Here is a 27,538-nt window from a genome sequence, read left to right as displayed (position 1 = left end):
TGTTGCAGTGCTTGTACCTCGACGATGAAAAATATTCATGTTCTTGCTGTTGATTTTAATGTAGTCGAACACGATGATCTTGTGCGTGTTCGAATCGAGTTCTCCTTCCAGTTTGATGTCGGTTAGATCAGCAAGGTGAATACGTCTCTAGCGATATCTTCTCTAGTGACATAGTCACTCAAAACATCGTTTCTTGCCACGTTCTTTCCAAACTCTAGCAGCGTTTGTTATTTGTCCTGGCGAGGATTAAGTGTACAAATCATGTACACGTCATTTGGTACTCTCGTGAGATCAGGAAGCAGTTACTCTTAACGAGAGCTGGCTCAAAAAGTCTACTGAGCAGGAGATTCCATGCAGGGTCATCTCAACATGAGCGGTCACAGTTTCATCAATCTCGAAGAAGCGAGTTCTCCACCTCCGGACGCCAATGCCGCACGATGGTCTCATTTAAATCTAATCGCGTAGACCAAATTATCCATGGCGGTTGGAACGAGGACGGGAAATCCCAACAAGGGTGGCATGAGTTTGTAGGGATTATATTCGGACTAGGTTGTGTTCTCTCAATCCATGAGATCCTCCGATCTCGAGGTGTCCGGAGCCGGACTGGTCATGCAAACGATGATGAAACGCATCCAGCCTTGGACAAGAGGCCAAAACTATATTATCAAATAGGCCATACTGTCCTGTCAAAAACTGCTCAACAAGGTCCGATCGTATCTGCGTGGACGTACGTTTGACAAGTCGCTGATGATTAGTGAAATCGGAACCATGGACGATCGCATGGTGGACATGGTAGGCAATCAGTGGTTTTCGCTAAGCCAATTCGAAAAGTTCTACGATCAAAAATACATTAATATATATTCAAACATCTAGCTACACTGCTGGGATGATGAGGTCATTATCACCGACGTGATCGTACACCAACTCGAGGCTCTTCACGAAGCCATCGCGACAGAAGTTCAAAATAACTCTCCTGTGACGATCGAACTGACTCTGGCCAAAATAAAAAGATCAGCGCGCAAGTAGTTCTTACTCACGAAAGGCATCGTTTGGTGTTATCTAGAAACGGTGTTGTCTGGATCTTCTACGACGAGGATGTGATCAGACAGCACTGCATGCGATGCATGAGTGAAAACAAAGGCTCCAAAAATCTTAAAATTATCTTAGTATAGAATACCATGGAGGACGTGGACATGGCTGACGAATCCAAGACATCGCTGGCTATCCCAATCAACTCCGTCGTGAACCAGACACGATATCTGACCTATGTCATCGTGGAAAATCGGAAAGGATGATATCGTGAACGTGTTCCATCTCAACATGACAACAATTTAGCTCTCCCGATCACCGAAGTTGTGGAAATAGGAAACGATCTCTTATTGCTCACGGAGACACAGCAGAAAGAGCTATACGACAATGGAATGCTCATCGTCGTCTGCAATAAATAACTCCTTTTCAAGCACTGCATCTCTTGCATTCATCGAGAAGAACTCCTTACGCTTTTGTACAGATCATTAGAGTAACAAAACAAAATGTAAAACATGGTTTTCTAATATATATTTTTTTGGTTATCAGTCATGTCTTAACTCCAAAATGTCCTGACGGTTAAAGGAATATCCGATGAGAACAACTCCTGGGCCAGCTTCAGACGCGAAACGATGACAGTACATCTTAGCCCTATCTCCAATGATAAACAGATGAACGATGGCGTGACGAGTAGTACTAAATCTAACCACGTGCCTGAATTTCGTGCGCACGCTACGTACCTCTCCCTCCGCGTTAGCTTCGTAACGTCTAAACACGGGATGAGCTTTTCACTCCAACGTCATGCATAATGTTGATCAAGAACACGTTGAAAACCGCTGAAAGTGTTTTGGGTTTCTGGATAGTAATCGATGTTTCGTAGCAATATTTGATTGCACTGATGTTTTGTCCACTACAGTGCCGACACACTTGGAGTTGACCTTGAACACCTTCCTAAAAAGCCAAACAGGATTTCATCCTTGGACTTCCTCGCTTAATAAGGGCATTATGATGAGTACAATACTTTCTCGTGCATTCCTTGTTGCACATTTACGTCCTGCCCTGAGGTGCCCTATCTCAGATCGAATGCCGCTTTACACAAGTTGATCAAAAGGGGTCAGAGGAGACCTCAAGGAAATGCAAAGGGGAGATCCTGAAAGCCAAGCTTTTCCCCGCAATCTCGTCAATGAGTACAACGTACTGGCAAGGACGAGAGAGCCTTACTTCGCAACAGTATCTGAAGCTTCTGCGAGACAAGTAAAAGGGGCTCACGGGAAAAAACACTGATCCTTCCAAACTTCGACTTCAGCGTCAGATCATGAGCTGATTACAATGAGCAGACATCGAGAAAAAAATAACCATTATCAATCTACAAGCTCATCAACGACAATGCTATCAAATCACTCGTCTTCCACCCGCCAGACGCACCGAAAAAGGAAGTATTTAGGATCATTCCCACATCCTTTAGCTCGGAGTCGACAAAGAAACCCTGCAACGCATTCTGCAACTTACTGCAAAAAACAGAACTACGCACACACACGGCCATCAGACTTGGAGTAGCTGTCAACGTTCATCTGGTGACTGAAATACAAGAGCTTCGACGTGTGGATCAGGTCCACATTGCTCATCGTGTATCGCAGTGACGCTTTCAGACACATATTCGACATCATCTGGTCGTTTATCCAACGTCGCTTCGAAGATTATCAAACGTCAGGATTGGCATTGGGCTTTGCCGGAGTCAATTATAGTTCGTCTAAACTTCCTAAATCACACCATTGCGCGGCAGTAAGTACGTACCACTACCCAAGTCCTAGTCACCAAAGCGTGCAACACTGTCAACAACAGCGATGACTACTGTCTCGTGTGGGCTATCCTTTCCTGGCTACATGCAGCAGAGGACAATGCCGATCGCGTCTCCAAGTACAAGCTACATTTTGATACACTCAAAACCACTGACATCACCTTTCCAGTATCAGTTAAAGACGCACCTAAACTGGAAATGCTCAGCAGTGGACTCTCCATCAACGTGTTTGGACTCGATGAAAAGAAAGCAGGTGATAAGCAGTTCGTAGTCTATTCTCTGATGATCTCCAAAACAGCCTTAAAGCGCAGCATCAATTATTTACCGTATTACCCATTGCTATTTAGTCTAAGACTTAAGTAGGTTGTGCCGATCTCAGTACACACAACATAAGAATCACTGCTATTTCTGTTATCACTGATTGGTTTCCTCGGTCACAACGATTGCACGGTCAAATTTCGTCGCAATACTCACAAGAACCACAAACCGTTCAGATGCCACGCGGGGGAACACTACAGTTCGAAAACGACTACAGAAAATACGCGCACACGTTTTACATGGTCTTTAATTTTGAAACGATCCTTGAAAAAATACAAGGACATTCTTCTGGTTAGAACTATCATTTTACTCAAATGGAACACAAGCACGTCCCGTGCGCTATCTGCCTTAAAACCTTTTGCTCTGTCGACGAAAGTTTGTCTTCGTCGCATCAACAGCAACGAGGTGAGGTTTGCGTCTTCTGGTTTTTTGAGCAATTCACCGCTGCATGAAAACGCATCAGCAAACTCCGAAAAATCCAACTCCTATCACTCCACTCACATCGTCACAAATGCGACAGTAAGCATCGTCGACGGAATATCACATCTGTGAAAAGTACTTCAAGCCACATGATAAAAAATTCGAGTTAATTGTTTTGTCACTATCAAGAAGCTGATCGTTCAGATTGCAACCTATGCCTCAAAGATCCAAACTTCATTCCAGTGATCACACATAATCTACGAGGATATGGTGGACTCTTGATCATCTCAGCATTCAGGCATCCGTGCGTTAAGAATATTCCCGCTAAGATGGGTTCCTGTAATAACAAATGCATCCTTAACAATTTACAAACGTACATGTCGTTTTCGATTGGTCCTTTTAGATTCATCGCTTCATTCCAGTTTATAGAGTCGTCGTTGCAAGAACTTGCTGAAATACTCCTGGAGAAAGAATTTGGAGCTCATGCAACTCTCTTCTAGCGAAAACGCGTTTATCCATACGAGCATATCAATACGTAGTCCAGATTCGACGAAACAGCGCTGCCACCCAATGAAGCCTACTATTCTCACTTGCGTCTCTCCAACATTACCGATGAGGAATATCAGTACGCAAAAATTATATGGAACGACCAAGGTTGTCAAATTCTCGGCGATTATCACGACCTGTACCTGAAAACGGACGTTCTTCTACTCATGAATGTCTTCAAAAATTTCAGGCGCACGTGTCTGGATCATTACAAGCTTGATCTACCCCACCTGGTCTTTCCTGGGATGATCTCCTTAAGACGAGGCAATTGCAGCTTGAGCTCTTTACAGATCCAGACATGTTCATGTTCACAGAACAAATGATTCGCGGTGGAATCTCAGCCACCATCCGAAAACACACCGTTGCCAACAATGAATACATGAAATACTACGATCCCACCAAACCATCCACGTACACCCTCTACCTAGACGCCAATAATCTCTCTCGATATCACATCCACTTCCAGTGGGAGTCTTTCACTTGATCACCGAAGAAAACTTCGCCTAGGAAATACAAACTGGATACGATGATGATCATAGCTATTTCGTCGAATTCGAATTTCTTTATTTATCTGATCTCCACGACGCTCATAACGATTGTCCCTTCTGTGCTGAACCACTCCCCATAACCCATTCGATGCTTTCTCCTCAACAACTCGAGCTTTATAAAAATCGGACTTGGTGATGCCAAAATATATTTTAAAAAACCAGTACCCAATCTCAGCCACAAAACGCGCTACCAAATGCATCGTCGACTGCTCAAACAAGCTCTCCAACATGGACTCGTTCTTGACAAAGTCCATCGAGCTCTCCGGTTTAAACAATCTCCATAGATTAAATCCTACGTCTACGTCAATACAAAACAACGAGCCGGATTTCGGTAAAAATTTCTTCAAACTCATGAACAACAGCGTTCTCTGAAAAACCACGGAACACATCAGACGCAGCAAAAATATTCGAAATCATCAATAACCAACGAAGATAAGATAAACTGGCGGCCAGTGGTGTCTTTGTCATGATGAAAATCTTTGACGAAGAACTCATCGTGATCGAATCCAGAAAGACACATCTCGTGCTAGATAAAACAATCTACGTCAGTCCAGAAGTTCTCAACCACTCCAAAATGCTCATGTTTGAGTTTCATTACGACTTCACCAAACGCAAATATGGAAATAAAGCCAGACTACTCATGACCGATACAGGTTCACTCATCCATGAAATTCACACCATCGATGTCCACGCAGATCTGTATCATCATCGAGACATCTTAGATTATCCTGAAACAATCCCATTTCACTGCAGAGATAACAGAAACAATAAACGTGGAAAGTTCAGATGACACTTTTGGGATACCCATCACAGAATTCATAGGACTCAGGTCCAAAATATATTTCCTCACGCTCGGTAATGATACAATCAAGAAAAAAAGCTAAAGGAGTCCAAAACCTGTCATCAGTCGCATAGCCTCCATCGATCATTACAGTCATTACTATGGCATATGTGCTACTACTCCATGAGAACATTTACACAGTGATAAAAAGTGATCCAGATACCCCATAACTCAGTAGTAGATAGAAATGAGAACACTTTCACTCACTCTTTTATCACACACTGATACAAATGACCCAGAATCCCAATTTGTATCTGCTACTTACAGAGTTCTTCCAGTAATTGATGGTTGTTGCAGTAAATGGTGTCTTTGTCATGATGACAATCTTTGATGAAGAACTCGTCGTGATCGATGGATGTTGCAGTAAATGATGTTGTTTCTCCCATTTTATTCTAAATTCACTGACATGGAACATGTTCATAATTGTCATTGTTTGTGTCTATCAAATATTTAAACTTTGTATTCTTCATTTAAAGCAACCTATCCGTCACGCGAAACTCAGCAATGCTCTATATTTAGTCTACTTTTGTATTAACCTAACAAGCAGCAAACGTAATGCCTCCTGTAACCGATATATACTTGTAAATAACTGTTGTTAATGGAACGAGCAATCCCTCTGATGTTTTGCATTTATGAATATGAGCAGTTAGAGTCTACATTAAGCTCATGTTGGATCTACCCTAAGGTGCCAAAATTCTTTAAATCAAGTACGATACCAATATAACCCTGTATGGCATACAAACAACGACGATAAATGTTTACCTCGCCGCTAGACGCTCAGCATTAAGCGGCTGTGTTAGGATGGGTCGGTCTAGTGTCAGGATAATGTGACCGGGTGGAACATCATGCTATATGTCTACGGCATGATGCCCCAGTCCTAGACACAATAAACTGCCACACTGCAGACATCGTAGCAATGTGACTACAAAATTGTTAAAGCTACGCTAAAAGTCATATTCACACAAACACACGATAAATGTTAATCTTAATCTACCATTCATTATTCTTCTGGAGACAGGGGTATGTGCTGATTGTTCTTTTTATTTCATGAAAACGATGTTGACTTTAGTGAGATAGCACATTATATGGCGGCAGATCCTTTCCCTTCTTCGCGACAAAGTTTTGCGCAGAGATCTAAATCTCAAAACTTCAAATGTATATATGATACCCAGGGTACAACAATGTCAGCAAGAGTTGTGTATCTAGCAGAAAGGATCCGTTTTAAGGAACGTCTTAAGGCTAAGCTATTTTGCTTTCTTACAATTAAAGTATAGACAGTCAAAGGTTTGCGATACTGAGCTTACTTTTCTACTCTCAAATTTGAATGATTAGTTTGGATTTGTATTAGTCAGTTAGGTTTGCATACTGTAAAATCAGATTTGTATGAATAGGGAGTCTCGATTTGTTTTATTCAGTTAGGTGTGCATACTGTACAATCAAATTTGGATGAATAGGAAGCCTGGGGATGTGTTGCTCAGTCAGGTTTGCATACTGTAAAATCAGATTTGTATGAATAGGGAGAGTCGATTTGTGTTATTCAATTAGGTGTGCATACTGTAAAAGCAGATTTTTAGGAATAGGAAGCCTGAATATGTGTTATTCAGTCAGGTGTGCATACCGTAAAATCAGATTTGTATGAATAGGGAGCCTGAATTTGTGTTATTCAGTTAGGTGTGCATACTGTAAAATCAAATTTGTATGAATAGTGAGCATATATTTGTGTTATTCAGTTAGGTGTGCATACTGTAACATCACATTTGTATGAATAGGGAGCCTGGATTTGTTATTTAGTTAGGTATGCATACTGTAAGATCAGTTGTTGTTGTTGTTGTAGGGTTTAACGCCATTTTTCAGCACGATAGGCTATACATGGCGGCCAGTATTAAAGGTGGAGGAAGGACCCGGAAAAGCCCGGAAAGAACCACCGACCCACGAGAAGCTACTGGCAAGCTTTCTCACATGCCCACATTGGCTGAATCTTAGACTCGAACCGCCGCAGACAGAGGTGAGATGGCAGTGATCCGTAACGAAGAGCGCTTTAGACCACTCGGCCACTCGGGGCCCCCTGTAAGATCAGATTCATATGAATAGGGATCCTGTATTTGTGTTATTCAGTCAGGTTTGCATACTGTAAAATCAGATTTGTATGAATACGGAGCCTGGATTTGGGTTTTTCATTCAGGCTTGCATACTTTAAAATCAGATTTGTATGAATAGGGAGCGTCGATTTTTGTTATTCAGTTAGGTGTTCATACTGTAAAATCAAATGTGTATGTAATGAGAGCGTGGATTTGTGTTATTCAGTTAGGTGTGCATGTTGTAAAATCAGATTTGCATGAATAGGGAGCCTGAATTTGTGTTAATCAGTCAGGTTTGCATACTGCAAAATCAAATTTGTAAGAATAGGGAGCCTTGATTTGTGTTATTCTGTTAAGTTTGCATACTCTAAAATCAGATTTGTATAAATAGGGATCCTGAATTTATGTTATTAAGTTAGGTGTGCATGCTGTAATATCAGATGTGTTTGAATTTGGAGCCTGGATTTGTATTATTCAGTCAGGTAAAGTCAGATTTGTATGAATAGGGATCCTGAATGTGTTCTTAAATTAGGTGTTTTTACTATAAAATCAGATTTTCCTGCAGCCAATAGCAATCTATGAAACACGAATTACAAACCTGTTAACCTCCTATAATCTCCGGTGTGTATATGCATGTTTGCATATTTCTTCCATCCAATGTTTGGTTGAGTTATAATCATATTTGACAAATCTCTTTTTAAGCCAAGGACCTTTTTCAAAAGAATATTTTGAACTTGGAGTCTTCCTGTGTCGTAGTCGAAGTCACATATAACATTAGACATTTCAGTCTGTAAAATAATGTCTACAGGGTTTGTTTAGAAAAAAGTTTGAGATTTCCTCAATATTTCAGGCTTTAGAGCGTATCACAGAGCAAAGCAAGACTTCATTAACTAACGTATTTCCAGTAAAGGTGGAAACACAAAGGGGCGTGTGGAGTCGCTTCAATACGCCTATGAGATTATTCATTTCAGGTCTGCCAGATTAGCCCGTTACAGTGTCGCAATACTTACTGCATTGTGACAATCAAGGGTTGGAGAGACGCGTTATGTGTATCAAACTCACCTTGAAACCGATTCACAGTAACCACCCCTGATAATTTTCTTTTTTAAGTTGGAAGCATAAGATTCGATATTATATCTGCAAACAAACCTATTGAGCCTGGCACGATATCCAGAACACAATATTCTTCGTCCATCAATCCATCACAGTCGTTGTCTATGGTATCCCCAGCATAGCCAGTACTGAGTCTGCAAGTCTGAAATCAGTCGTGAATGATATCAACAAAACAGTTTTCATCACTTCTCTGTGACTCAGCCTTTGTATAGTTTTATTTATAAGCTGTATGCCGTCTGATAAATAATCATTAGCTAACTTGAACAAAAATCTCTTTCTAATATATTCGCACTTGCAGACTCTGATTACACTGGTCAACAGTGAAATCATTACTGACTTGAAAAGGCCCTAATCTGTAGTATTTTGGTGTGCCGAACACGAATATAACCGTGAAAAATTTGTATTGGCTCTCGTTTTGAAGATATTCATATACCTCATTTTCTATGTTTCACTGTGTAAATTTCTCCAGTAGGACTGCAGCAACATCCGGAATAATGATGTAACATTGCATAATACCATCATGCTCACATCATCCACAGTTGATTGCATCATTTTCTGATGCAATGCAATACTAATGCCATGCGGCTGCTGAAGTAAGTTGACGTCAGCAGTGTACTATACATGTGTAGGCCTATTATACTAATGCCAGGCGGCTGCTGAAGCTGACGTAAGTAGTGTACTATATAAAGCCCAATCAGATAGGTTCAGCATTTAAAATATTTTAGACGTTGTGCGAGACAGTTCAAGCTACTGTTACATAAAACTTATTATTTTATCCATTTACGTACAATAAAGAACAGTAATGCCTCGAAAGTGTGTTAATACCGCGGACAATTTTTGCTATATTTGTGGGGAAGTGACATTTGCCAACCAGAAGAAAAGTATCAATTCTCAAGTGAAGAAGGCATATCATCTTTACTTCGGATGCAAGGTTGGTGACCAAGACAAGCCTTGGGCTCCGCATATATGCTGTGCTACATGTACAACACAGCTTTCGCAGTGGTTGAATTGCAAAAGGTCATCAATGCCGTTTGCAGTCCCAATGGTGTGGAGAGAGCCAAGCAACCACCTAAATGACTGTTACTTCTGCTTGGTTCCTCCTCTTTCCGGCGGAATAACGAAGCGAAAGAAGTCGAGAATAGTCTACCCAAACATTCCGTCTGCATTGAGACCAGTTCCACATGGTGAGGGACTTCCTATTCCAGAACCTCCAGCAGAATATTCTCTTGATTCATCTGACGAAGACAAAGGTGAGTCGACCTGTTCTTCTCCTGGTCCATCAGCATGCAGTGATCCAGATTTTCACTGTGGTGCATCATCAACCCCACACAGAATAACACAGGAAGAACTAAATGACCTGATTCGTGATTTGGACTTATCAAAGAACAAGGCAGAATTGCTAGGATCAAGACTCCAACAATGGAATCTTCTAGAAGAAGATGTCACAATTACTGCATATCGAAAGCGCCACCAGCAATTGGGGCCTTTCTTCAGAAAGGAAAGTAATCTGATATTCTGTTCCGATATTGAGGGCCTCATGAATGCTTTAAAAATCACTCATGACCCACAAGAATGGAGACTATTTGTGGACTCTTCGAAACTGAGTCTCAAGGCTGTGCTTTTGCACAATGGAAACATTCTTCCATCTATTCCAGTAGCGTATGCTGTCCACATGAAAGAGACATACGATAACTTAAGGCAGCTACTGAATTCCATTGAGTATAACAAGTACAGCTGGCACCTCTGTGGTGATTTGAAGGTAGTTGCCCTTTTAATGGGACTGCAGCAAGGATATACAAAATACATGTGTTTCTTATGCGAGTGGGATAGCCGAGCAAGGGAAATGCACTACATGAGGAAGGAATGGACTCACAGGCAGAATGTAGCCATTGGAGAGAAGAATATCCAACACCCAGCTCTGGTTGAGGCTCATAAAATCTTGCTACCACCCCTTCACATCAAACTAGGTTTGATGAAGAACTTCGTGAAAGCCATTGACCGGACTTTGCCAGCATTCCGATACCTGCATGAAAAATTCCCTCGACTCAGCGAAGCAAAGATTAAAGAGGGAGTTTTTGTGGGTCCTCAGATTCGAGAGCTTTTCAAAGATGACCGGTTCAACAACTTGCTGGAAGGTGACGCGAAACAAGCATGGAATGCTTTTCGCCTAGTTTCTACAAACTTCCTCGGAAATGTTAGGGCAGAAAACTATAAGGAACTAGTAGAAGACATGTTGATGAAGTATAAGAAACTTGGCTGCAATATGTCTCTAAAGATTCACTTCCTTCATTCCCATTTGGATTTCTTTCCTAGCAACTGTGGTATTGTTAGTGATGAACACGGCGAACGTTTTCATCAAGATATCGCAACAATGGAACAAAGATACCAGGGAAAATGGTCCACTACAATGCTGGCTGACTACTGCTGGACACTCCTCAGAGATGCTCCCGAACAGCTGTACAAGAGACAGGCGAAGAAATCTAAGATGTAGTCAATGACTTGATTTTTTATAGGTAGGCTATTACAGTTGACCTTTTACTATTGGAATGCATTTCGTTATGTAAACATTAATTTCTTGCAGATTACAAAAAAACTAGAGCCAATTTTGCAATTTGACTGTCATATTCGTGTTCAGCACATAAAAATTGATAAGAATTGACTAATTTTATTTCAGTAACATGACTTTTGTAAAAATTTGTTGTCCAGTGTTAATAGCCTGTTAGATAAATTTAATTCATGACAAATCGAAGTCCGAGATGCAACCAATGGAATGTCTGATCTTTATTCTACCCTGACTGGTTTTCTTCCTTCTGGGAACTCCAAAAAGGGTAAGAAACTAATGTAACAAGAATAACATTACATTGCACAAAACGTTTATTATTATGTTTTCCATTCATGACATCACTTAAAGATGTGTATCTTCTTATAATTGACACAAATTTGAAAGTCTGTACTAAGGATGAACAAACCGGAAATTATGTAGAAATTCTGTATGCCTCGCCTTCTTTGACGGTATATCATCCAAAATATAATAGTTTACTTATTAATAAACTATGACATGATAGCAACATTTTACCTGTGCTGGTGGCAATAAGTGATCAGTATGAATGCACATATGAAGTTTCACGGTCGCACACACACACACACACACACACACACACATATATATGTGTGTGTGTGTGTGTGTGTGTGTGTGTGTGTGCGACCGTGTGTTTGTGAACGAGTGCAACAGTGTCCAGGAGACAAGTGTATATGTGTATATATGTGTAAGTGAGTGTTACATGGAAGGCACGTGTAAGCCTCTGCTACTGATTTGTTCATTCTGCCTGTGGTACTTTAAAGTATGAACACACTCATCACATGTGATGACTAAGCACAACAGTGTATGACAGTCACTCGATTATAAAATGTAGTTCACTAAAAAAGATTTCTTAAATAAATTGAACAAACCAAAAGGAGGAACACTTGTATACATGTGTTCAAAGAGATGTACTTACGGTATTATTGAGATTAACAAAGACGGTGAACTACATCACATATGTTGCTTAAAAACAGGGGCCTGTCCATGCAAATATGTAGACCGTAGTTATGTTTGATTCGAAACACCAAAACGTCGACAGTGTTTGGGAACCACTGGATACAATTTCATTAGAACATGTAAATCAATCAATAAAATTACTCAGTTTTGTTAAATTTTATATATCCTTGAAGGCTTTTGTTTTTTAAATCGGTGTGGGAAAATAAAATGAGATGGTGAGCGAATAGTATAATGGACAACATATTAAATATAGCATTTTGTCCATTTTATACATTTTGAGCTTGTACTTTGGGTTGACGTCATTTCGTCTGAGTTAAAATGTAATTCTGGCCTTCTGACCTTGGAATAGGTAAAATTAATCTTGTTCACGAATTTGATGCGATTTAAGTTCGGGCCATTGGTTTCCATTGGAAAAACGTGTGGCCTAATTTTGTATTGGTTACCTTCTAAAGGACTAAACCTTCATCATTAGTAGAATATTCTGGAGATGATTTTTTTACACTCTTTCTGATTCTAACTTAGTTTTTCATATAAGGAATGTATACCCGAGAATTAATAATTCCTGTCTTAAGCATCTGTCTTCGTGGAGTCATTTAGTTGTGTTTGCTTCAAATGAATTAATTCAAGTATTTCAAATATTCATCAAAATTACAAGGTGAACATAAACCTTATGATTAAGTGGCTGTTTTGGAATTACTGTGAATTCATTTAAGACAATTTGGAATGTACCATTATAGTACATCAAGACTATTAGCACATCCTGACTACTGACATGTCAGCACACTAGATGGATCTTCATTTGGAACACTACTGGTGGTCATTTGGAATAATCGATACTTCTCGACTTGTGATAGAACGTTTAGGACTATATAAGTTTTCATTCACCATTCTGTTATTTAGTTTTAACTTTTTACTTTGTTTTCTAGGGAATTAATTATTTGTTGAATTTTACAAACCTTTTTGGCCTTCGCTACTTTCTGTTACTTAGCTTAAGGGCATATAGCCATAACACTCCATGAGGGAAGCACAGTTTCGAGATGTATCGATTGGATTGATTAACGGTCAGATGGAATACGCATGTACGATGCTATGCAAACCGATCTAACAGAGAAACTTGGAGATTTTACATACATTGACGACTTATGATGATTAATGGATAAACATGACAAATGATGATTGTTGCAAAAGCCCATAAAATATCCAAAGATCAGCAAATGTTAGACTTGATGGGAAGCTGCTGAACAGCCAAATTCCCAAATCCCTAATGAATGAGCAAGCTAGATGATTCTTGTGTTTCCCGTGGGAAAGGACGAGAGCCTTGTTCAGATTGGAAAACATGTACTGCTTATAAACTGAGAGCAAGCGAAAAATAAGTTCGTTCAGATAGCTCTGTTTTTCCTTAAAGGTAACAATAGTCTGTGTTCGTAAACCTCTTTAAAGTATAAGGACTTTTTAATGTTTGAGAATTTCATGGTAAAGTTTATATTTTTCAAACCTGTTTGTGAGTTCCATATATTTTATATTATAATGTAATGGAATGTTTAATTGTTTCAAAAAAAAATTATATTCATTTGTATTTATGGCATGTATTATTGGAAGAGACGAATTCGCTACCAACTTCATGTTTAGATTTAATTTGGAAATAAAAGATTCTTGAAATAATAAAGAAGAATGTTTAGTAACCAATTCCAAATTAGTATTCTATTTTAAATTTAGTAAAGTACATTTCTTCAAAATGATTGTTGCATTATATCGCAACTATTGAATTTTATACTCTTTGGCGATCATGAATTTAGTGGAGATCTAATTATCTGTATTATATTCAAAAATGCAGAAATTATGTATGAAGTTCGTAAGCTCGAAGGAAAAGTATAACCTTTTTATGTATTTCGTGTATTCTAAAAATATAACGTTATATGGACGTTTTCTCTAAATTTGTCAATTATTTAAATAAAAAATTCGTTCATTGAGAATCAGATGGTTCTGTCTTTCCTTACAGCGATTCCGTACCTCCACTTGCCATATTCTTCAATATGTAGCCGTATCTCTCTCTCTCACACCTGACCGCTTTGGTATCCTAGTGGTTATAGCGTACACCCCGGATGCGGGGCGTCGTGAGTTCGAACCCTGGCAGAGTCATACCAAAGACTTATAAAAATGGTACTAACAGCTGCCTCGCTAGGCGCTCACCATTAAGAGGTTAGTGTTAGGACTGGTCGTCCCGGTGTCAGGATAATATGACTGGGTTAGACATCATGCTACATGTTTGCGACATGACGCCACATTGCTAGACATCACTTTAAACTGCCACACTGCAATCATCGTAGCGATATGACTGGAAAATTGTTAAAGCTACGTTAAAAATCTATATAACACACACACACATTCTCTCTCTCTCTCTCTCTCTCTCTCTCTCTCTCTCTCTCACACACACACACACACACACACACCATGTGCAAGACATTTCTTAAGTTATGAGTATTTCCTTCTCATAGCACGAAATCAGAAGAAGGTTATGATGGTTACAATTTAACCCCATTCATAACACCTGTTCTGCCGATCACACACCCAACCCATTAGCAACATATACACAGGAAGTGCAAAGTGGACATGATATAATAAATAAAACAAAATTAATTTTTATAATGTACACTGTTTTCTTTAAATTTTACGGGGCAGGTATGTCATTCTACAGAGACAGACCAATCGGGAAGTACTCTTTAACGACAAGAAATAGAAACGTCCAAAATACCCGTATCTAATAAACCAAATCTTAACAGATAACTAACTCTCTGATGTATTTTTTACAATGATGACATCTCTTCAGTTGGATTTTGACTACTAGAGTACCAACTCATTAATTAATTAATTAGAAATATTCCTCTATAAAGATGTTGAAAACGTAATTTAGTTCTGGTATATAATGATTATTTATCGGTTCTTAAATTTTCCATAACTATCTTGTGGACAGGTCCATTTCCAATTATTCTTCTTTCCTTCCGATTCGTGTAAGAAAAGGAAAATGCGTCCATTGTTGAAGACCATTTGCCAAACGTAATTGTGAATCAGTCGACTAAATTCATACTAAAGTGGGAATCAACCGATTCAATTCATTATTAATATTTCTCAAAAAATACTTTTCTGTTTGATTTCGCAATGGATGAAGTCGGCATTATACCCCCATCAATTTTACAATTCAGCTTTTCATTCTAGGCTTCTTTCCAATGTTTCCCTCTAACCACTGCATTAACAAGCTGAATGTGGTAGATTCACTACTGTTTAGTATTCTGTATACTTATTATGCGTGATAGTAAGCTTCTTCAGTTCCGTTACAACACTTTCCTTAGCGGAGCATATGGTAAAGCTGTCAATTTACACAGGAAGTGATCAAAAGTTACCTCTATGTGCACTAACACAGCCTGTGCATGGTCACCAAAACCACACGTATGAGTCTCAGGCGTAACACAGTAATCATATACCATACGCATTAATCATATACCATTGTAATTATACTATTGAAAGTTTATGCAAGACACAATAATCATATACCAAACACAGGAATCATATTCCACTGTAATTATATGCAAAACGCGGTGACCAATCCCGTGGTCTAAGTGGATAGAGAGGGTTCGAATCCCGGCCAAAACATACCAAAGACCTATAAAAATTTAAAAAATGGCATAGACAGCTGCCTAACTTGGCGCTCAGTATTAAGCAATTAGTATTAGGACTGGTCGGCCTGGTGTTAGAATAATGTGACTGCGTGGGACATCATGCTAAATGTCTGCGGTATAATACCCCAGTGTTAGACATCAGTGCCACACTGCAAACATCGTAGCGATATGACTGAAAAATTGTTAAAGCTACTTTAAAAATGCAAATCACATACACGCACAGTAATCATATACCAGTGTAATTATGCGCCAGTGGTATTATGAAACAAAACCATTAATAATATCCCAAACACAACAATGACATACCAAGCAATCCTGGTGCGATAAAACGAAGTTTGCACCATATGAGCAACAACAAAAAACAAATAAGCACTTATTCCTGACTCAAAGCTGTGGATAGATGATTGTTATAACATAATCTGACTACTACCAATTTAGGTCAAGTCAAAAGAAAACAATGCGGTTCCTTCTTTTTCTCTTTGGCTTTTCGATAGAAATATATATTGTTTCGATCACTCTCGGAACCGAATTTCCAACCATATCTTTCTGTCCATCCGTCTCTTGATTACGTTGTTGCTGTTGTTGAGTTTAATTATAGTGGCGTGCGCACAATTGTGCATGTGCCACTTTTTCTGACTGCACCGCAGCCTGCTAGTTGTTCCTGGGGAAGGGAATGGTGCCACCTCCCCTAGGCTTTTATGGGTTCAAGGAACCCTGATAGTTTGGCCTCAATCTGTGGGTCCATAAAGGTCCCTTACAGTTGAATGGTTGGCTGTCATTAGTGGGAAGGAGAGCTCGGGAATGGTCCTGGTTGCTTTACATCGCTGGTTTCTTGTTGCATTTGCCTGGTGTTTCTTGCGATTTTTATATATTTCATATATATTATGGAAAGAGGTCAGCGTTTTTAACAAAATCGTTCCACAAAAGCCTCAAAGTATGAAAAACAGGTCCAACACGAACAAGTACCTCACAGTTTGTTAACTACGCTGCAACGGCTCCATAACAGGTCCAACACGAACAAGTACCTCACAGTTTGTTAACTACGCTGAAACGGCTCCATAACAGGTCCAACACGAACAAGTACCTCACAGTTTGTTGACTACGCTGCAACGGCTCCATAGACGATTTTACCTGGATTGACCTGTAACAGCCGCGAAGATGCCTACGTGACTTTATGTAGATACGCGTCTGCGACGCTTATATAAACATTAGACATCAACTTTACCGCTTTCTTGTATCTGCTAGCAACATCGACAATAGCTAATACATACTTATACTGTGCGTCATACTTGTCAAATGGTAGGAAACCCAATCACAAGCTACCTAAGGCTCATCTGCAACTTATTCCTGCATTAGAGGAACCATGTAGTAGAATTATCGTAGACTGTGTTGGTCCTTACCTAAGACCAAGTTAGATAACCAATACCTGTCGACCATTATGTGTGCGTCAACAAGGTTTCCATAGGTAATTCCTTGGAGGAATATTAAATTAGAATGATTTCATCAGACTTTGGAAAAATATGATTCGATCATATAGTTTTGATACGGGTAAAGATTGGCATTAATTTAGTATTGTTTGCTGTTAGGGAATCAGTTCAAGAATCTTTAGGCTTCAGTCCCTTTGAACTGGTTTTTGGACACACTGTGCGCAGACAATTGAAGTTGTTGAAAGAGAAACTACTTTCAAATGAAGATACTGAAATTAATCTTCTCGATTATGGTTCAATTTTAAGTATAAGTTATTAAAGGCTTGTGCGGTTGGAAAAGCGAATATGCACTCTACTCAGCTAAAATGAAATTAAGATATGATAAACACTCTGTGGAAAGGAACGTTCGACCTGGTGATATAGTTCTGGCTCTCTTTCCCATACCACAAAGTCCTCTTCAGCTTAAGTGTTACGTTCCCTACACGGATGACAGGAAAGTAAATTATTTAAATTACATCCTGAATACACCTTGGAGGCGAAAACAACAACAACTTAGCCACATAAACATGTTAAAGGAGTATATTGAAAGAGATAGCCAGGTTAAACATGTAATTAATTTAGTTGTACCTGTCCCAATCGGTGAAGATTGAAGTGAAGAAATATCATCGGATTCTGCTGATATTGGAGTGACATATCTTCGGAATTTAGAAATTATCAACCGTATGGACCAGAAATTTTGACATTTGCAACAACAAGAACGAAATGAACTTAAGCAGTTATTATTTGAATATGAGCACTTATTTCCAGATGTTTCTACAAGAACAAACAAAATATTCCATTTGTAAATTCCAAACCTGTGAAACAACACCCGTACAGGATTTACCCTCTCAAATAGGAATACTTCGGAAAAAAAAGAAATGCAGTATTTGCTGGAAAATGATTTCATAGAGCCCAGTAAAAGTGACTGGAGTTCACCATGCATACTTGTTCCGAAACCAGATAAAACTTTTCGTAACGGCATTGATTATAGGAAGGTACACAGTGTGACAAAAGCATTCATTTTCATTACCTAGAATCGATGACTGCATTGATAAGATCGGATTGCCAAGCATGTCACCAAATTTGACCTTCAGAAAGGATTTTAGCAAATTCCACTGACGAAAAGAGCAAAGAAAATTTCGGCATTCGTGACTCCAGATGGACTTTATCAATATGAAGTGATGCCTTTTGGGATGGAAGGGTTGCCAAATACTTTTCAACGTCTAATGATTTTGATCACCCATGATCTAGATAATTGTGATGCTTACATCGATGATTACATCATCTACAATCATACCTAGAAAGAACGTTTAGCAACAATTTGGAAATTTTTTGACAGACTCACTAATAAAAGTTTGACAATTAATTTGTCCAAAAGTGAGTTCTGCCGTTCTAGTGTAACTTTTCTAGGACATATCGTGGGACATGGACAAGTTAAACCTGAAGATGCTAAGGACAATGCTATCTCTGAATTCCCTGTGCATGTTAGTAAAAAGCAACTGATGCGATTTTAGGTATGGCTGGATGGTATCGGAAATTTTGTTCCAATTTTTCTATAGTTGCTGAACCCTTGACAAATTTATTGAGCAAGAAAAAAAACAAGTCTCTTTGGACGGAAAGATATCAGGAGGCTTTTGATAAGTTAAAAGCCATATTTAAGAGTGTACCAGTTCATACAGCTCCAAATTTCAGCCGATCATTTAAACTGTCTGTTGATGCAAGTGAAGGGATTGGAGCAGTATTGATTCAAGAAGACGAAAATGGTGTTGATCATCCAGTGTGCTATTTTTCAGAGAAATTAAATAGGGACTAAAAAGAAATTATTCAACAATCGCGAAGGGATGTTTGGCATTTATATTGGCATTACAACATTTTGAAGGTTACATTAGTTCAGCTCCTTCTTCGCTTAGTGTGCTTAGTGACCACGAACCCCTTACTTTCATCGGCACGATGAAAAATAAAATTTAAAGACTACTAAGATGAAGTTTTTTGTTACTGGAATATTAAATTGACATCAGGCATATCAGGGGAAAAGATAATTTAATAGAAGGAGCATTTTCCCGTGTATATAAATGTATTATTTCATGTACACTGCGTATAATTCATAAGATTTCTAATGTTATTTTTACCTCATGTATAAGAAATATAGGGTAAAAAGAAAGATTTATCATATATAGTTTCCTTTTCCTTTATGGGGGATGTGTTATGTATATTTGAATTAATTTGTATTTGATTTGATTTAATTGTTTGTTTGTTAGTTTTAATTTTTTTTATTCAATTACATGTTATTGTAATATAATTTTGTTTACTAGAATTAGACATTTTCCAGAAATCAGTTTGACCTGACAGTTATTTCGTAAACACCTAATATTAGAACTTTGTATCTTAATGATGATCTAGTTCCTGACCTTGATTCAGATTTAGTAAGAGTCGAAATAAAAACAAATTCTTTTTTTATTTTGTTTTAATGTAGGATTAATAGGGTAGAATCGAGGTTGTAATCGTGTACGTGTGTGTGTGTGTGTGTGTGTGTGTGTGTGTGTGTGTGTGTGTGTGTGTGTGTGTGTGTGATTTGGATTAATAACGTAGCTTTAACAATTTTTAGTCATATCGCTACAATGTCTGCAGTGTGACAGTTTGTAATGATGCCTAGCACTGGGGCATCATGTCGAAGACATGTAGCATGATGTCCCACCCAGTCACATTATCCTGACACCAGGCCGACCAGTCCTAACACTACCCTCCTAATGCTGAGCGCCAAGCGAGTACCATTTTTGTAAGTCTTTTGTATGACTCGAACCCACGATCTCCCGCATCCGAGGCGGACGCTCTAACCACTAGGCCACCGGAGTGGTACTACTTGTGTACGTGACTTTAGACATGTGAATAGCCTCTATTTCAAAATTCTGGATTTACCGGAATTGCGCAGTAGTCTGATTTAATAGTGATGTATTCTGAAATAATTGTAGTTGAGCTTTTAAGCACTTCGATGTCAAGGTTGTGTTTTTTTCTGTTGTGACGAGGTTTGGAGTTAAATATTGATTTTTCTTCAAATTGTTTGGATTATAAGATATTAATTCTTTTTCCTGGGAAAATGTAAGTGCTCATACAGAATTCTTGGGCAAAGACTTTTATTTCAATGTTTTTCTGTATTCAAAACTGGATATTAGTTTTTGTGGTACAACGAAGAACTTTAGACACATTAGTACTATACTGGTTAAGGTATATGTCGTCGCCTTCCATTTTGGATCTTCGTCGGGACTCGAACTCAAATTCATTAAAATATTTTATTTCTAGGACTTCTAATTTTTTTAATTCTTGCATTATTCTTGGAATCTGTTGGATCTGATTCTTAAAACCGTAAGTTCTTTTCCTTATTTTTACCTTGTTTTTCTAGGGAAATAAATTATTTGTTAAATTTTACAAAATTTTTTGTCTTCACCTTTTTTCTTGTTACTATTTATGAGACCCTAAACACATATGCTTTACCTAAAATAAAAAATGTAGCCTTCTTTGATGACCCATCTGGCGATTTTTACTCCAGGTGAAAGATTAATTGAAACCTATATCGGCGTGTTGATTTTGTTTGAAACCTCATAAGCAAGATCATGTATTTAACATGAAAGATCTACGCTTTTTTAGGTACTTCTTCGGGCTCAGGTCAAATGCTATGATCAATTCATATATCAAGTCTTTTCCAAGTCCACTGTAAATGGATCAGAGGACACAAGATGAAATAGTCCCATAATGATACTACTTCACATGTATCCTTGACTTTCTCTAATAGTACTTCGTTTTAAAGATTGGACTGACCTAAATTATAAAATAAAATATCAGTCCCGTCAACCTATCTGGTTCAGGATATGAAGTGATCTAAGTTACAATATCTAATATCAGTCGTGTCAAAATATCGGATATAAGGGATAGTCTGATCTAAGTTGTAATATCTGCCATCAGTCCTGTCAACCGATCTGACTGAATTGTATTATTCATATTATGTAAATTTCGCAACGAAGATTTGGCCTTACCTTAGTCGTTTTGTTCACCAGGGCGCCGGGAATTAATGCAATCCCGAGGGATTCTGAAAAAAACAGTGTGAATCCGAACATAGCCATGGCGTCATCCTTCTGTCGACTGCTGGGGAGACGTTCCGAATAATTGCTGTCTCTCAGATCTGAATACATAGTTCCATTCTTCTGCACCCAACTTGATCCCATTTTTTGGTTTCCATCTTGTACATTGGGGATAAAATTAATAGTTGAATACTGGTCTGTTGACGGAACAATAATGACAGATGAACCTAAGATGGAAATGAAATAGAGAAATACGAGGACAGGCTTACTGGCTGTTAGAGTGTACGTATGATTACCAAGAATTGTTATCGCTACGGCATCTCCGACTCTTTCCAAGTCATAACTCTGATCGAAGTCATTGGATTTGAGAGTGTTTGTGCCGTCATAACCTGATAGCACAAACAACGTAACAGTCGTAGCATTGTTTAATGTGCTGTTTCCAACATTAACATCCGGAATGTAGAACTTTGTCCCAAAGGTCTCAATGGGTGGAATTTGTACTAGTGTGGTGTATGTGGTGTTCATTGATCCACATGTCACGGCTATAGGATTGTCCGATCTCACAACGCTTCCCGTTAAATTGTAATTGCTTTTAATCCAAGAGACGCTGTAGTTACTTATATTGAATTGATGCTCGTAGTTAACAGTTGTTGAAACTTTGTCTGTTGTTATTTGAATGGAAATGTTTCTCGCGAATGCGATATAAACATTTGCATGTACCCCGGCAGTGGCGAATGCACACATATATTCGCTATTGTTTGTGGTCATCAGTACGAAATGTGTGCCCATTAGGGCAGTTGGCAATGAAATGAATGACACCGTTTTACCTTTGATTTTATTCTTACAAAATGTGGATACAAAAAGCTCCGTGTTTGCAGAAACGATTATAGATGTCCAGTTTTGCACAGGTTGCCTACTCCAAGTGAAGTTCTCTAATCGGCTGATCTTGGCAAATGTGGGGTTGAAGGCACTACCAAGCTGAAGCTCGCGGATAGCAACTTCGGTTTCATTTGCTGAGGTGATGTCAGTAACGCAGCTTTCACAGGGTGGAAGAATCACTAGGTATGACTGACTGTAGTTGCTATCTGTAAACGACATACAAAACTAGTTAAAGTACTTGATTACATACAAATAAACAAAAGCAAGGAAAGATATCAAGAATAAAAGATACATGAAACAAGTTGTTAGGTGGGAATGCGGCCGTGTTATATTCGAAATATGCAATGAAGTGTATAATGTTTCTTTCAAATAAAAATAGTGTTGAAGATGATGTTAAAGTGTCCTACTGCTTGACCAGTGACTCCACTATGGAACAATATTCTTGGAGGAACAGTAGTATACATAAAAAGTGAAGTATGAGGTAATGTATTATACAAACTAATAAATGAAATGATTCACTGGTTATTTAAAGATTAGAAAAAATTATACCCAACTAGTTGACCGACGTCTTACCCCCATGGCCACCAATGAAGATAACGGAAACGAAGAAAGCAGTATGGGCAGAGATGGAAGTTTGAAATAATACAGTTGTCTGTATTTATAGTAAACTAGACAAAAATATCATTCAAATACAAGAGAACTAAGCAAAAACTGTAAACAAATGGTGTCCTACATATTGAACACATGACTTCACTTAGGTACTTAACGCAGGGTTAGTGAATTGGTTATGGAATATCAGTGATTGTGTCCCCATTAAAATTCCTGTCCCTAGGGACATAGCCCATTGGCAGAAGCGGTAATGTAAAAAGTGGAGTGTGTGCTGACATTATATTCAAACAATTAAGTCAATCGGACAAGTGGTTAATAGGAAAACTCTGGATAAGATATATATATATATATATATATATATATATATATATATATATATATATATATATATATATATATATATATATATATATATATGAGAAAGACTAACAGGGACAGGCAAAGGACTGAGCGATATATATTTACCTGGCATCATTCCGCTGCAATCTTTTGTGGAAGCATCTGAAACATGAAGACGTTACTGATCTTAGCACATTAATTTGTGTTTATGAGATAGAATGACTGTAATTTTACAGATTTGGATCAAACAGATAGTAATTTTAAAAGCCAACATTTTTCTTTGACAACTAACATCACTAAGTAATGTAGTGTTTTATGCAAATGTATCACACAATTATATAAAACAAATTATACTAGTAGAGCATTCTTTATTGTTTACAGAACCTTCCATTCACCTTACTCGTGAGCATATATCTTTCCAAGAGGAATTAAACTTTATACAATTTTAATCCTTTTTTTATAATCTGGAAGATCATTGCATTGATTTGCCCGTTTCTTAAGGAATTCCTAAACGTTATAATCCAAATACAAAATTAAAATTACATACCCATACAACCAGTTGGAGGAAAGATCAGAAAAGAAAGTAAAATCTTCACTAAGTCACCTGGCTAATGACCACAACGCTGTGATATATATTATCTTTTTAAGGATGGTACCAGGACAATTGAAATGTCATCTGCCATCTGACAAATATTTAGTAAATGCCATTAGCATAAACTTGCTAAAATCAATCAACTGTAAATATTTTCAGGAAACAATGAAGCTACAACTTTGGAAATTTCAGTATCATCTAGACCTACTTATATCAAAAGTATGTCGTTGCTGCCAAATTTAGAGACCCTGTGAGTAATTTCTAAATTTAGTTTTTGAGCATAATATCAGATTTGTTTGCTCAGACACCTTCGTAGTTATCGCTCCTAGTATTGGGATCGGAGCGAGGATTTCCCAGCTGATACTGTGCAGTGTCTGTCTACATGGCGATGCAGTTACGACGAAATATCTTTATTGGGACTTAACCAAAATTTCAGAAATAACGGCAGCCAAATATTTACTTTCTAACAAAATACACCGAACAATAGACAACAAAAATGGGGAAAAAATCGATAACAGAAGAAACCTGGAAACAGTTATAAAAACCCTGAATATCATAATTACCATATGCAGGGAATAAATGAAATAAAGCAGGTCATTGAAACAATGTATTGATCAGTCAATTTAATTTTAAAAAATATAAAATAAGAGTAGTGAAAATATTACATACCTATTTCAAAGTCTGCCTGCTGTAGAAGAGTTCCAAAACCAATTTTACGAACGATCATGCCATTAAGAGGTACGGAGTGAAACGTGGAGACATCAAAGGAAATTTTCATATCCGTCTTATTAACGAATATCGAAACATTCCTATACTCCTCCGTGCATTTGATTACTGGGGTAACCTTCTGAGTTGAATTAGAGCAAGAGATATCACACACCGTGACGACAATTGCCGAGTTCTGTAGCACCATCAGGATGAAATTTCTAGAGTCGTACATGTCCTTCACGGTAAACATAACGATACCACAGGATCGAACACGGAAATGAAGATAGTCATTTTTTTTTAAGGGGAAATATCTAAACTCCGCTGCAAGTTCCATAAGTGGCTTTAGCAAGCTGAATCGTGTCACTGAAAAGAATAGTGTTTATTTAAACTGCTGGCTAAAGTTAAGATCGTGTCACAAAAAGTAAAGTTACATGAACTAACGATGCTCCTCTGCGCCCCATAATATTCAATTTTATCTCTGAGAAATGGAGAATTATCCAGTCAGAGTTTTGTACAAAAGTATGGTAAAGTTAATCCAACCTACAAGCAACAATGTATCCCAGTAATGATGCATATACCGATAACACGTGTGTTTAAACAAAAATAGTTTCGCAGGTACCATTGAGCCCAAGGGGGGGGGGGGGGAATAAGAACCGTGCATGACGTTTGCTCCCTATACAACAGGCGACAACAAACTATGTTCATCAAAATTATTCCCGATCTCATTAAAATTATAATAAGAGAGTGACATACCAATGTACATTAATGACATTCATTATTTCATTAAACTTTATTCATGATATCAGGGAATTGTCTGCATTCCCGATGCTATGAAACGAATCTACACAACATAAAGTGGACACGAATTCAATACATAGAAGGCAAAGCAGCGTTTGGTCAAACAACAAAATGGCTTACTCAGATCGTCATTCGTGCATTTGTCCTCGTCCACCTCTCCGTCACAATCATTATCGCGCATGTCGCCCACATGCATTACCGTCTCGTGGCAGCCCTGTATAAAAAAAAGTGATTGAATATCAAAAGTGCAAGGGTTTTACCAACGTACACTCTGCATTATACTCAGAATTATATCGTGATTACCCCATTGAACAGCATCAAAACTATCCTTGTTTTTCATATTTACTAGTATGCATGTCACATTAAAGGTTGTAGCAAAACAAATTTATTATATAGCATATATTTGTAAACTAAATAGAATTGCATTTCTTGATAGTTCTATTGAACTCGAAACGTAGAATCAATGCTTTACCTCTTTTATTAGTGATAATGTATATTTTTGAAGCTGCTGTGTCGGTATTATCCTTGTCGGTTTCTTACCATTTTACTTGATTTATTCATAAATCCAGTATTATATAACAAACATCCTCTAATTATTTAGCAAAAAATGTTCGATTGTCATGTACAAAAAACCGACTGGAGAGATATTTCCCAGATAGTTAATTTGCCACTGATGGCATCACTTACATCAATGTACAACAAGTGATAATTAATTCAAGTATAGAGTCTACAATGTACACCATCTTTGCTGTCGATTTTACTTCCCTATACAAAGTGAATTTTCTCCATCTGGCGAAAAATAACGAAGATATTACACGAATTTAGATTAACTTAATGGTTCTTGCTGGACAATCAAGTTTTCAAGGGAGATACTGAATCTTAACACAAACATAAACTAGTGCATGTTAATGCTTGGGAGTTATCAAGTCCTGGTTTTATAAACATGCCTACGAGTACGCCAGCTACAAATGAGACTTATTCAACCAGATCATAAACGTTGATGGCAAATAAATGTATTCATTATTCATTTATAGTTAATCATGTAATGATAGAAAACTCTTCATCAAAACATTGGTCAAAACTCATGCAGATAATAAGGTACACATTATACTGAACAACGACGATAAATTATGTGTCATTCACAAGGATGACAGAGTTGATATTTTTATATAAAAAAGACCAGTCTAAAGGACAACTGTGCTCTTAGCTATTTCATGGGACAATGTATAGAGCACTTAGCAAGTTAGTTTAACAATGACATAGTTATTTATACAAAGCCATTTAATTTCGTTATTACCAATTTTCCTTTTCGCTGTTCTTTTTATTTGGGGTTTTTATTTGTTTTTGCAGGGTGTCTAAGACCCAATACAAATTTCATAAACTGTGTTCATGTAGTTTGTAATGTTTTTAGTTCGTTCATTTCAGTTTGAATTGCATTAAATCTATCCGTTAATGCATCTCTATCCGTTGTACACTTCGGATCCAAATCATTTAAATATTTTCACTCTGAAAAATTCTTGAATAGAGATATTCATTGGAATTTACAGTATATTCAATCCTGGAATAATATTTCTGTGATTGAACAAAAGACTGCTGACACATCAACACTTTAATAGCTACCACAGACACGTTATAGACTTCAGTTTGTGGATTATGTTCTGGAATTTTACTGAATTGTATTAAGGACTTCAAATTACTAGGACTTGTGCCTGTCATTGTTGAATTAGTTTGGGATATAATTCTCAATACCGTAATTTTATGATAAAATTAAACAAGACATTATTATTGATCATTTACCATGGTACTCACATAATAGTGTATCTCACATTCACACACATGTATGTCATGATATGATAATTTTTTGCAATTTTATCTAAATAATTTATTCTAATTTTGACCACCTTTGTAAATTGTCTTGGCATTTTTATAATTGTCTGCATGTAATAATTACCTTTAATAGTTTTAAATTTATCGGTAAATGCTGTACTAATTTTGATCATTTTGTAAATAATTAATCAATGTGTGTGCTTTAAAATAATCACATGTAGATCTGCTTGTAGGTTAATGTATTCCCACTATTATCTTAGTCATGTTACATATCAGTAATATTTTATTTTGCTTCCTTCTCCCTATGCCACTCATTAATATTCCTTTTAATTATATAATAAGCCCCA

General features: G+C 37.7%; 1 protein-coding gene across 1 annotated transcript in view; it reads right to left on the bottom strand.

Annotated features, from left to right (window-relative positions):
• Positions 1 to 27,538, bottom strand: part of LOC149796007 (uncharacterized) — an 82,072-nt gene that overhangs the window by 21,133 nt on the left and 33,401 nt on the right. Inside the window, exons 4-8 of the mRNA XM_089963910.1 lie at positions 25,485 to 25,578; positions 24,528 to 24,929; positions 23,393 to 23,428; positions 21,395 to 22,524; positions 8,725 to 8,830 (exon numbers count right to left, since the gene is read on the bottom strand). Of these exons, the coding sequence (XP_089820036.1) occupies positions 8,725 to 8,830; positions 21,395 to 22,524; positions 23,393 to 23,428; positions 24,528 to 24,929; positions 25,485 to 25,578 (1,768 nt within the window). The remainder of the gene's footprint in view (positions 1 to 8,724; positions 8,831 to 21,394; positions 22,525 to 23,392; positions 23,429 to 24,527; positions 24,930 to 25,484; positions 25,579 to 27,538) is intronic.

This window comes from Sinohyriopsis cumingii, chromosome 7 (assembly GCF_028554795.1).
Source record: "Sinohyriopsis cumingii isolate HCF-2022 chromosome 7, ASM2855479v2, whole genome shotgun sequence".
Classification (NCBI taxonomy): domain Eukaryota; kingdom Metazoa; phylum Mollusca; class Bivalvia; order Unionida; family Unionidae; genus Sinohyriopsis; species Sinohyriopsis cumingii.
The sequence above is the reverse complement of the archived record's forward strand: the minus strand, read 5'-3'. Positions and strand labels throughout refer to the sequence as shown.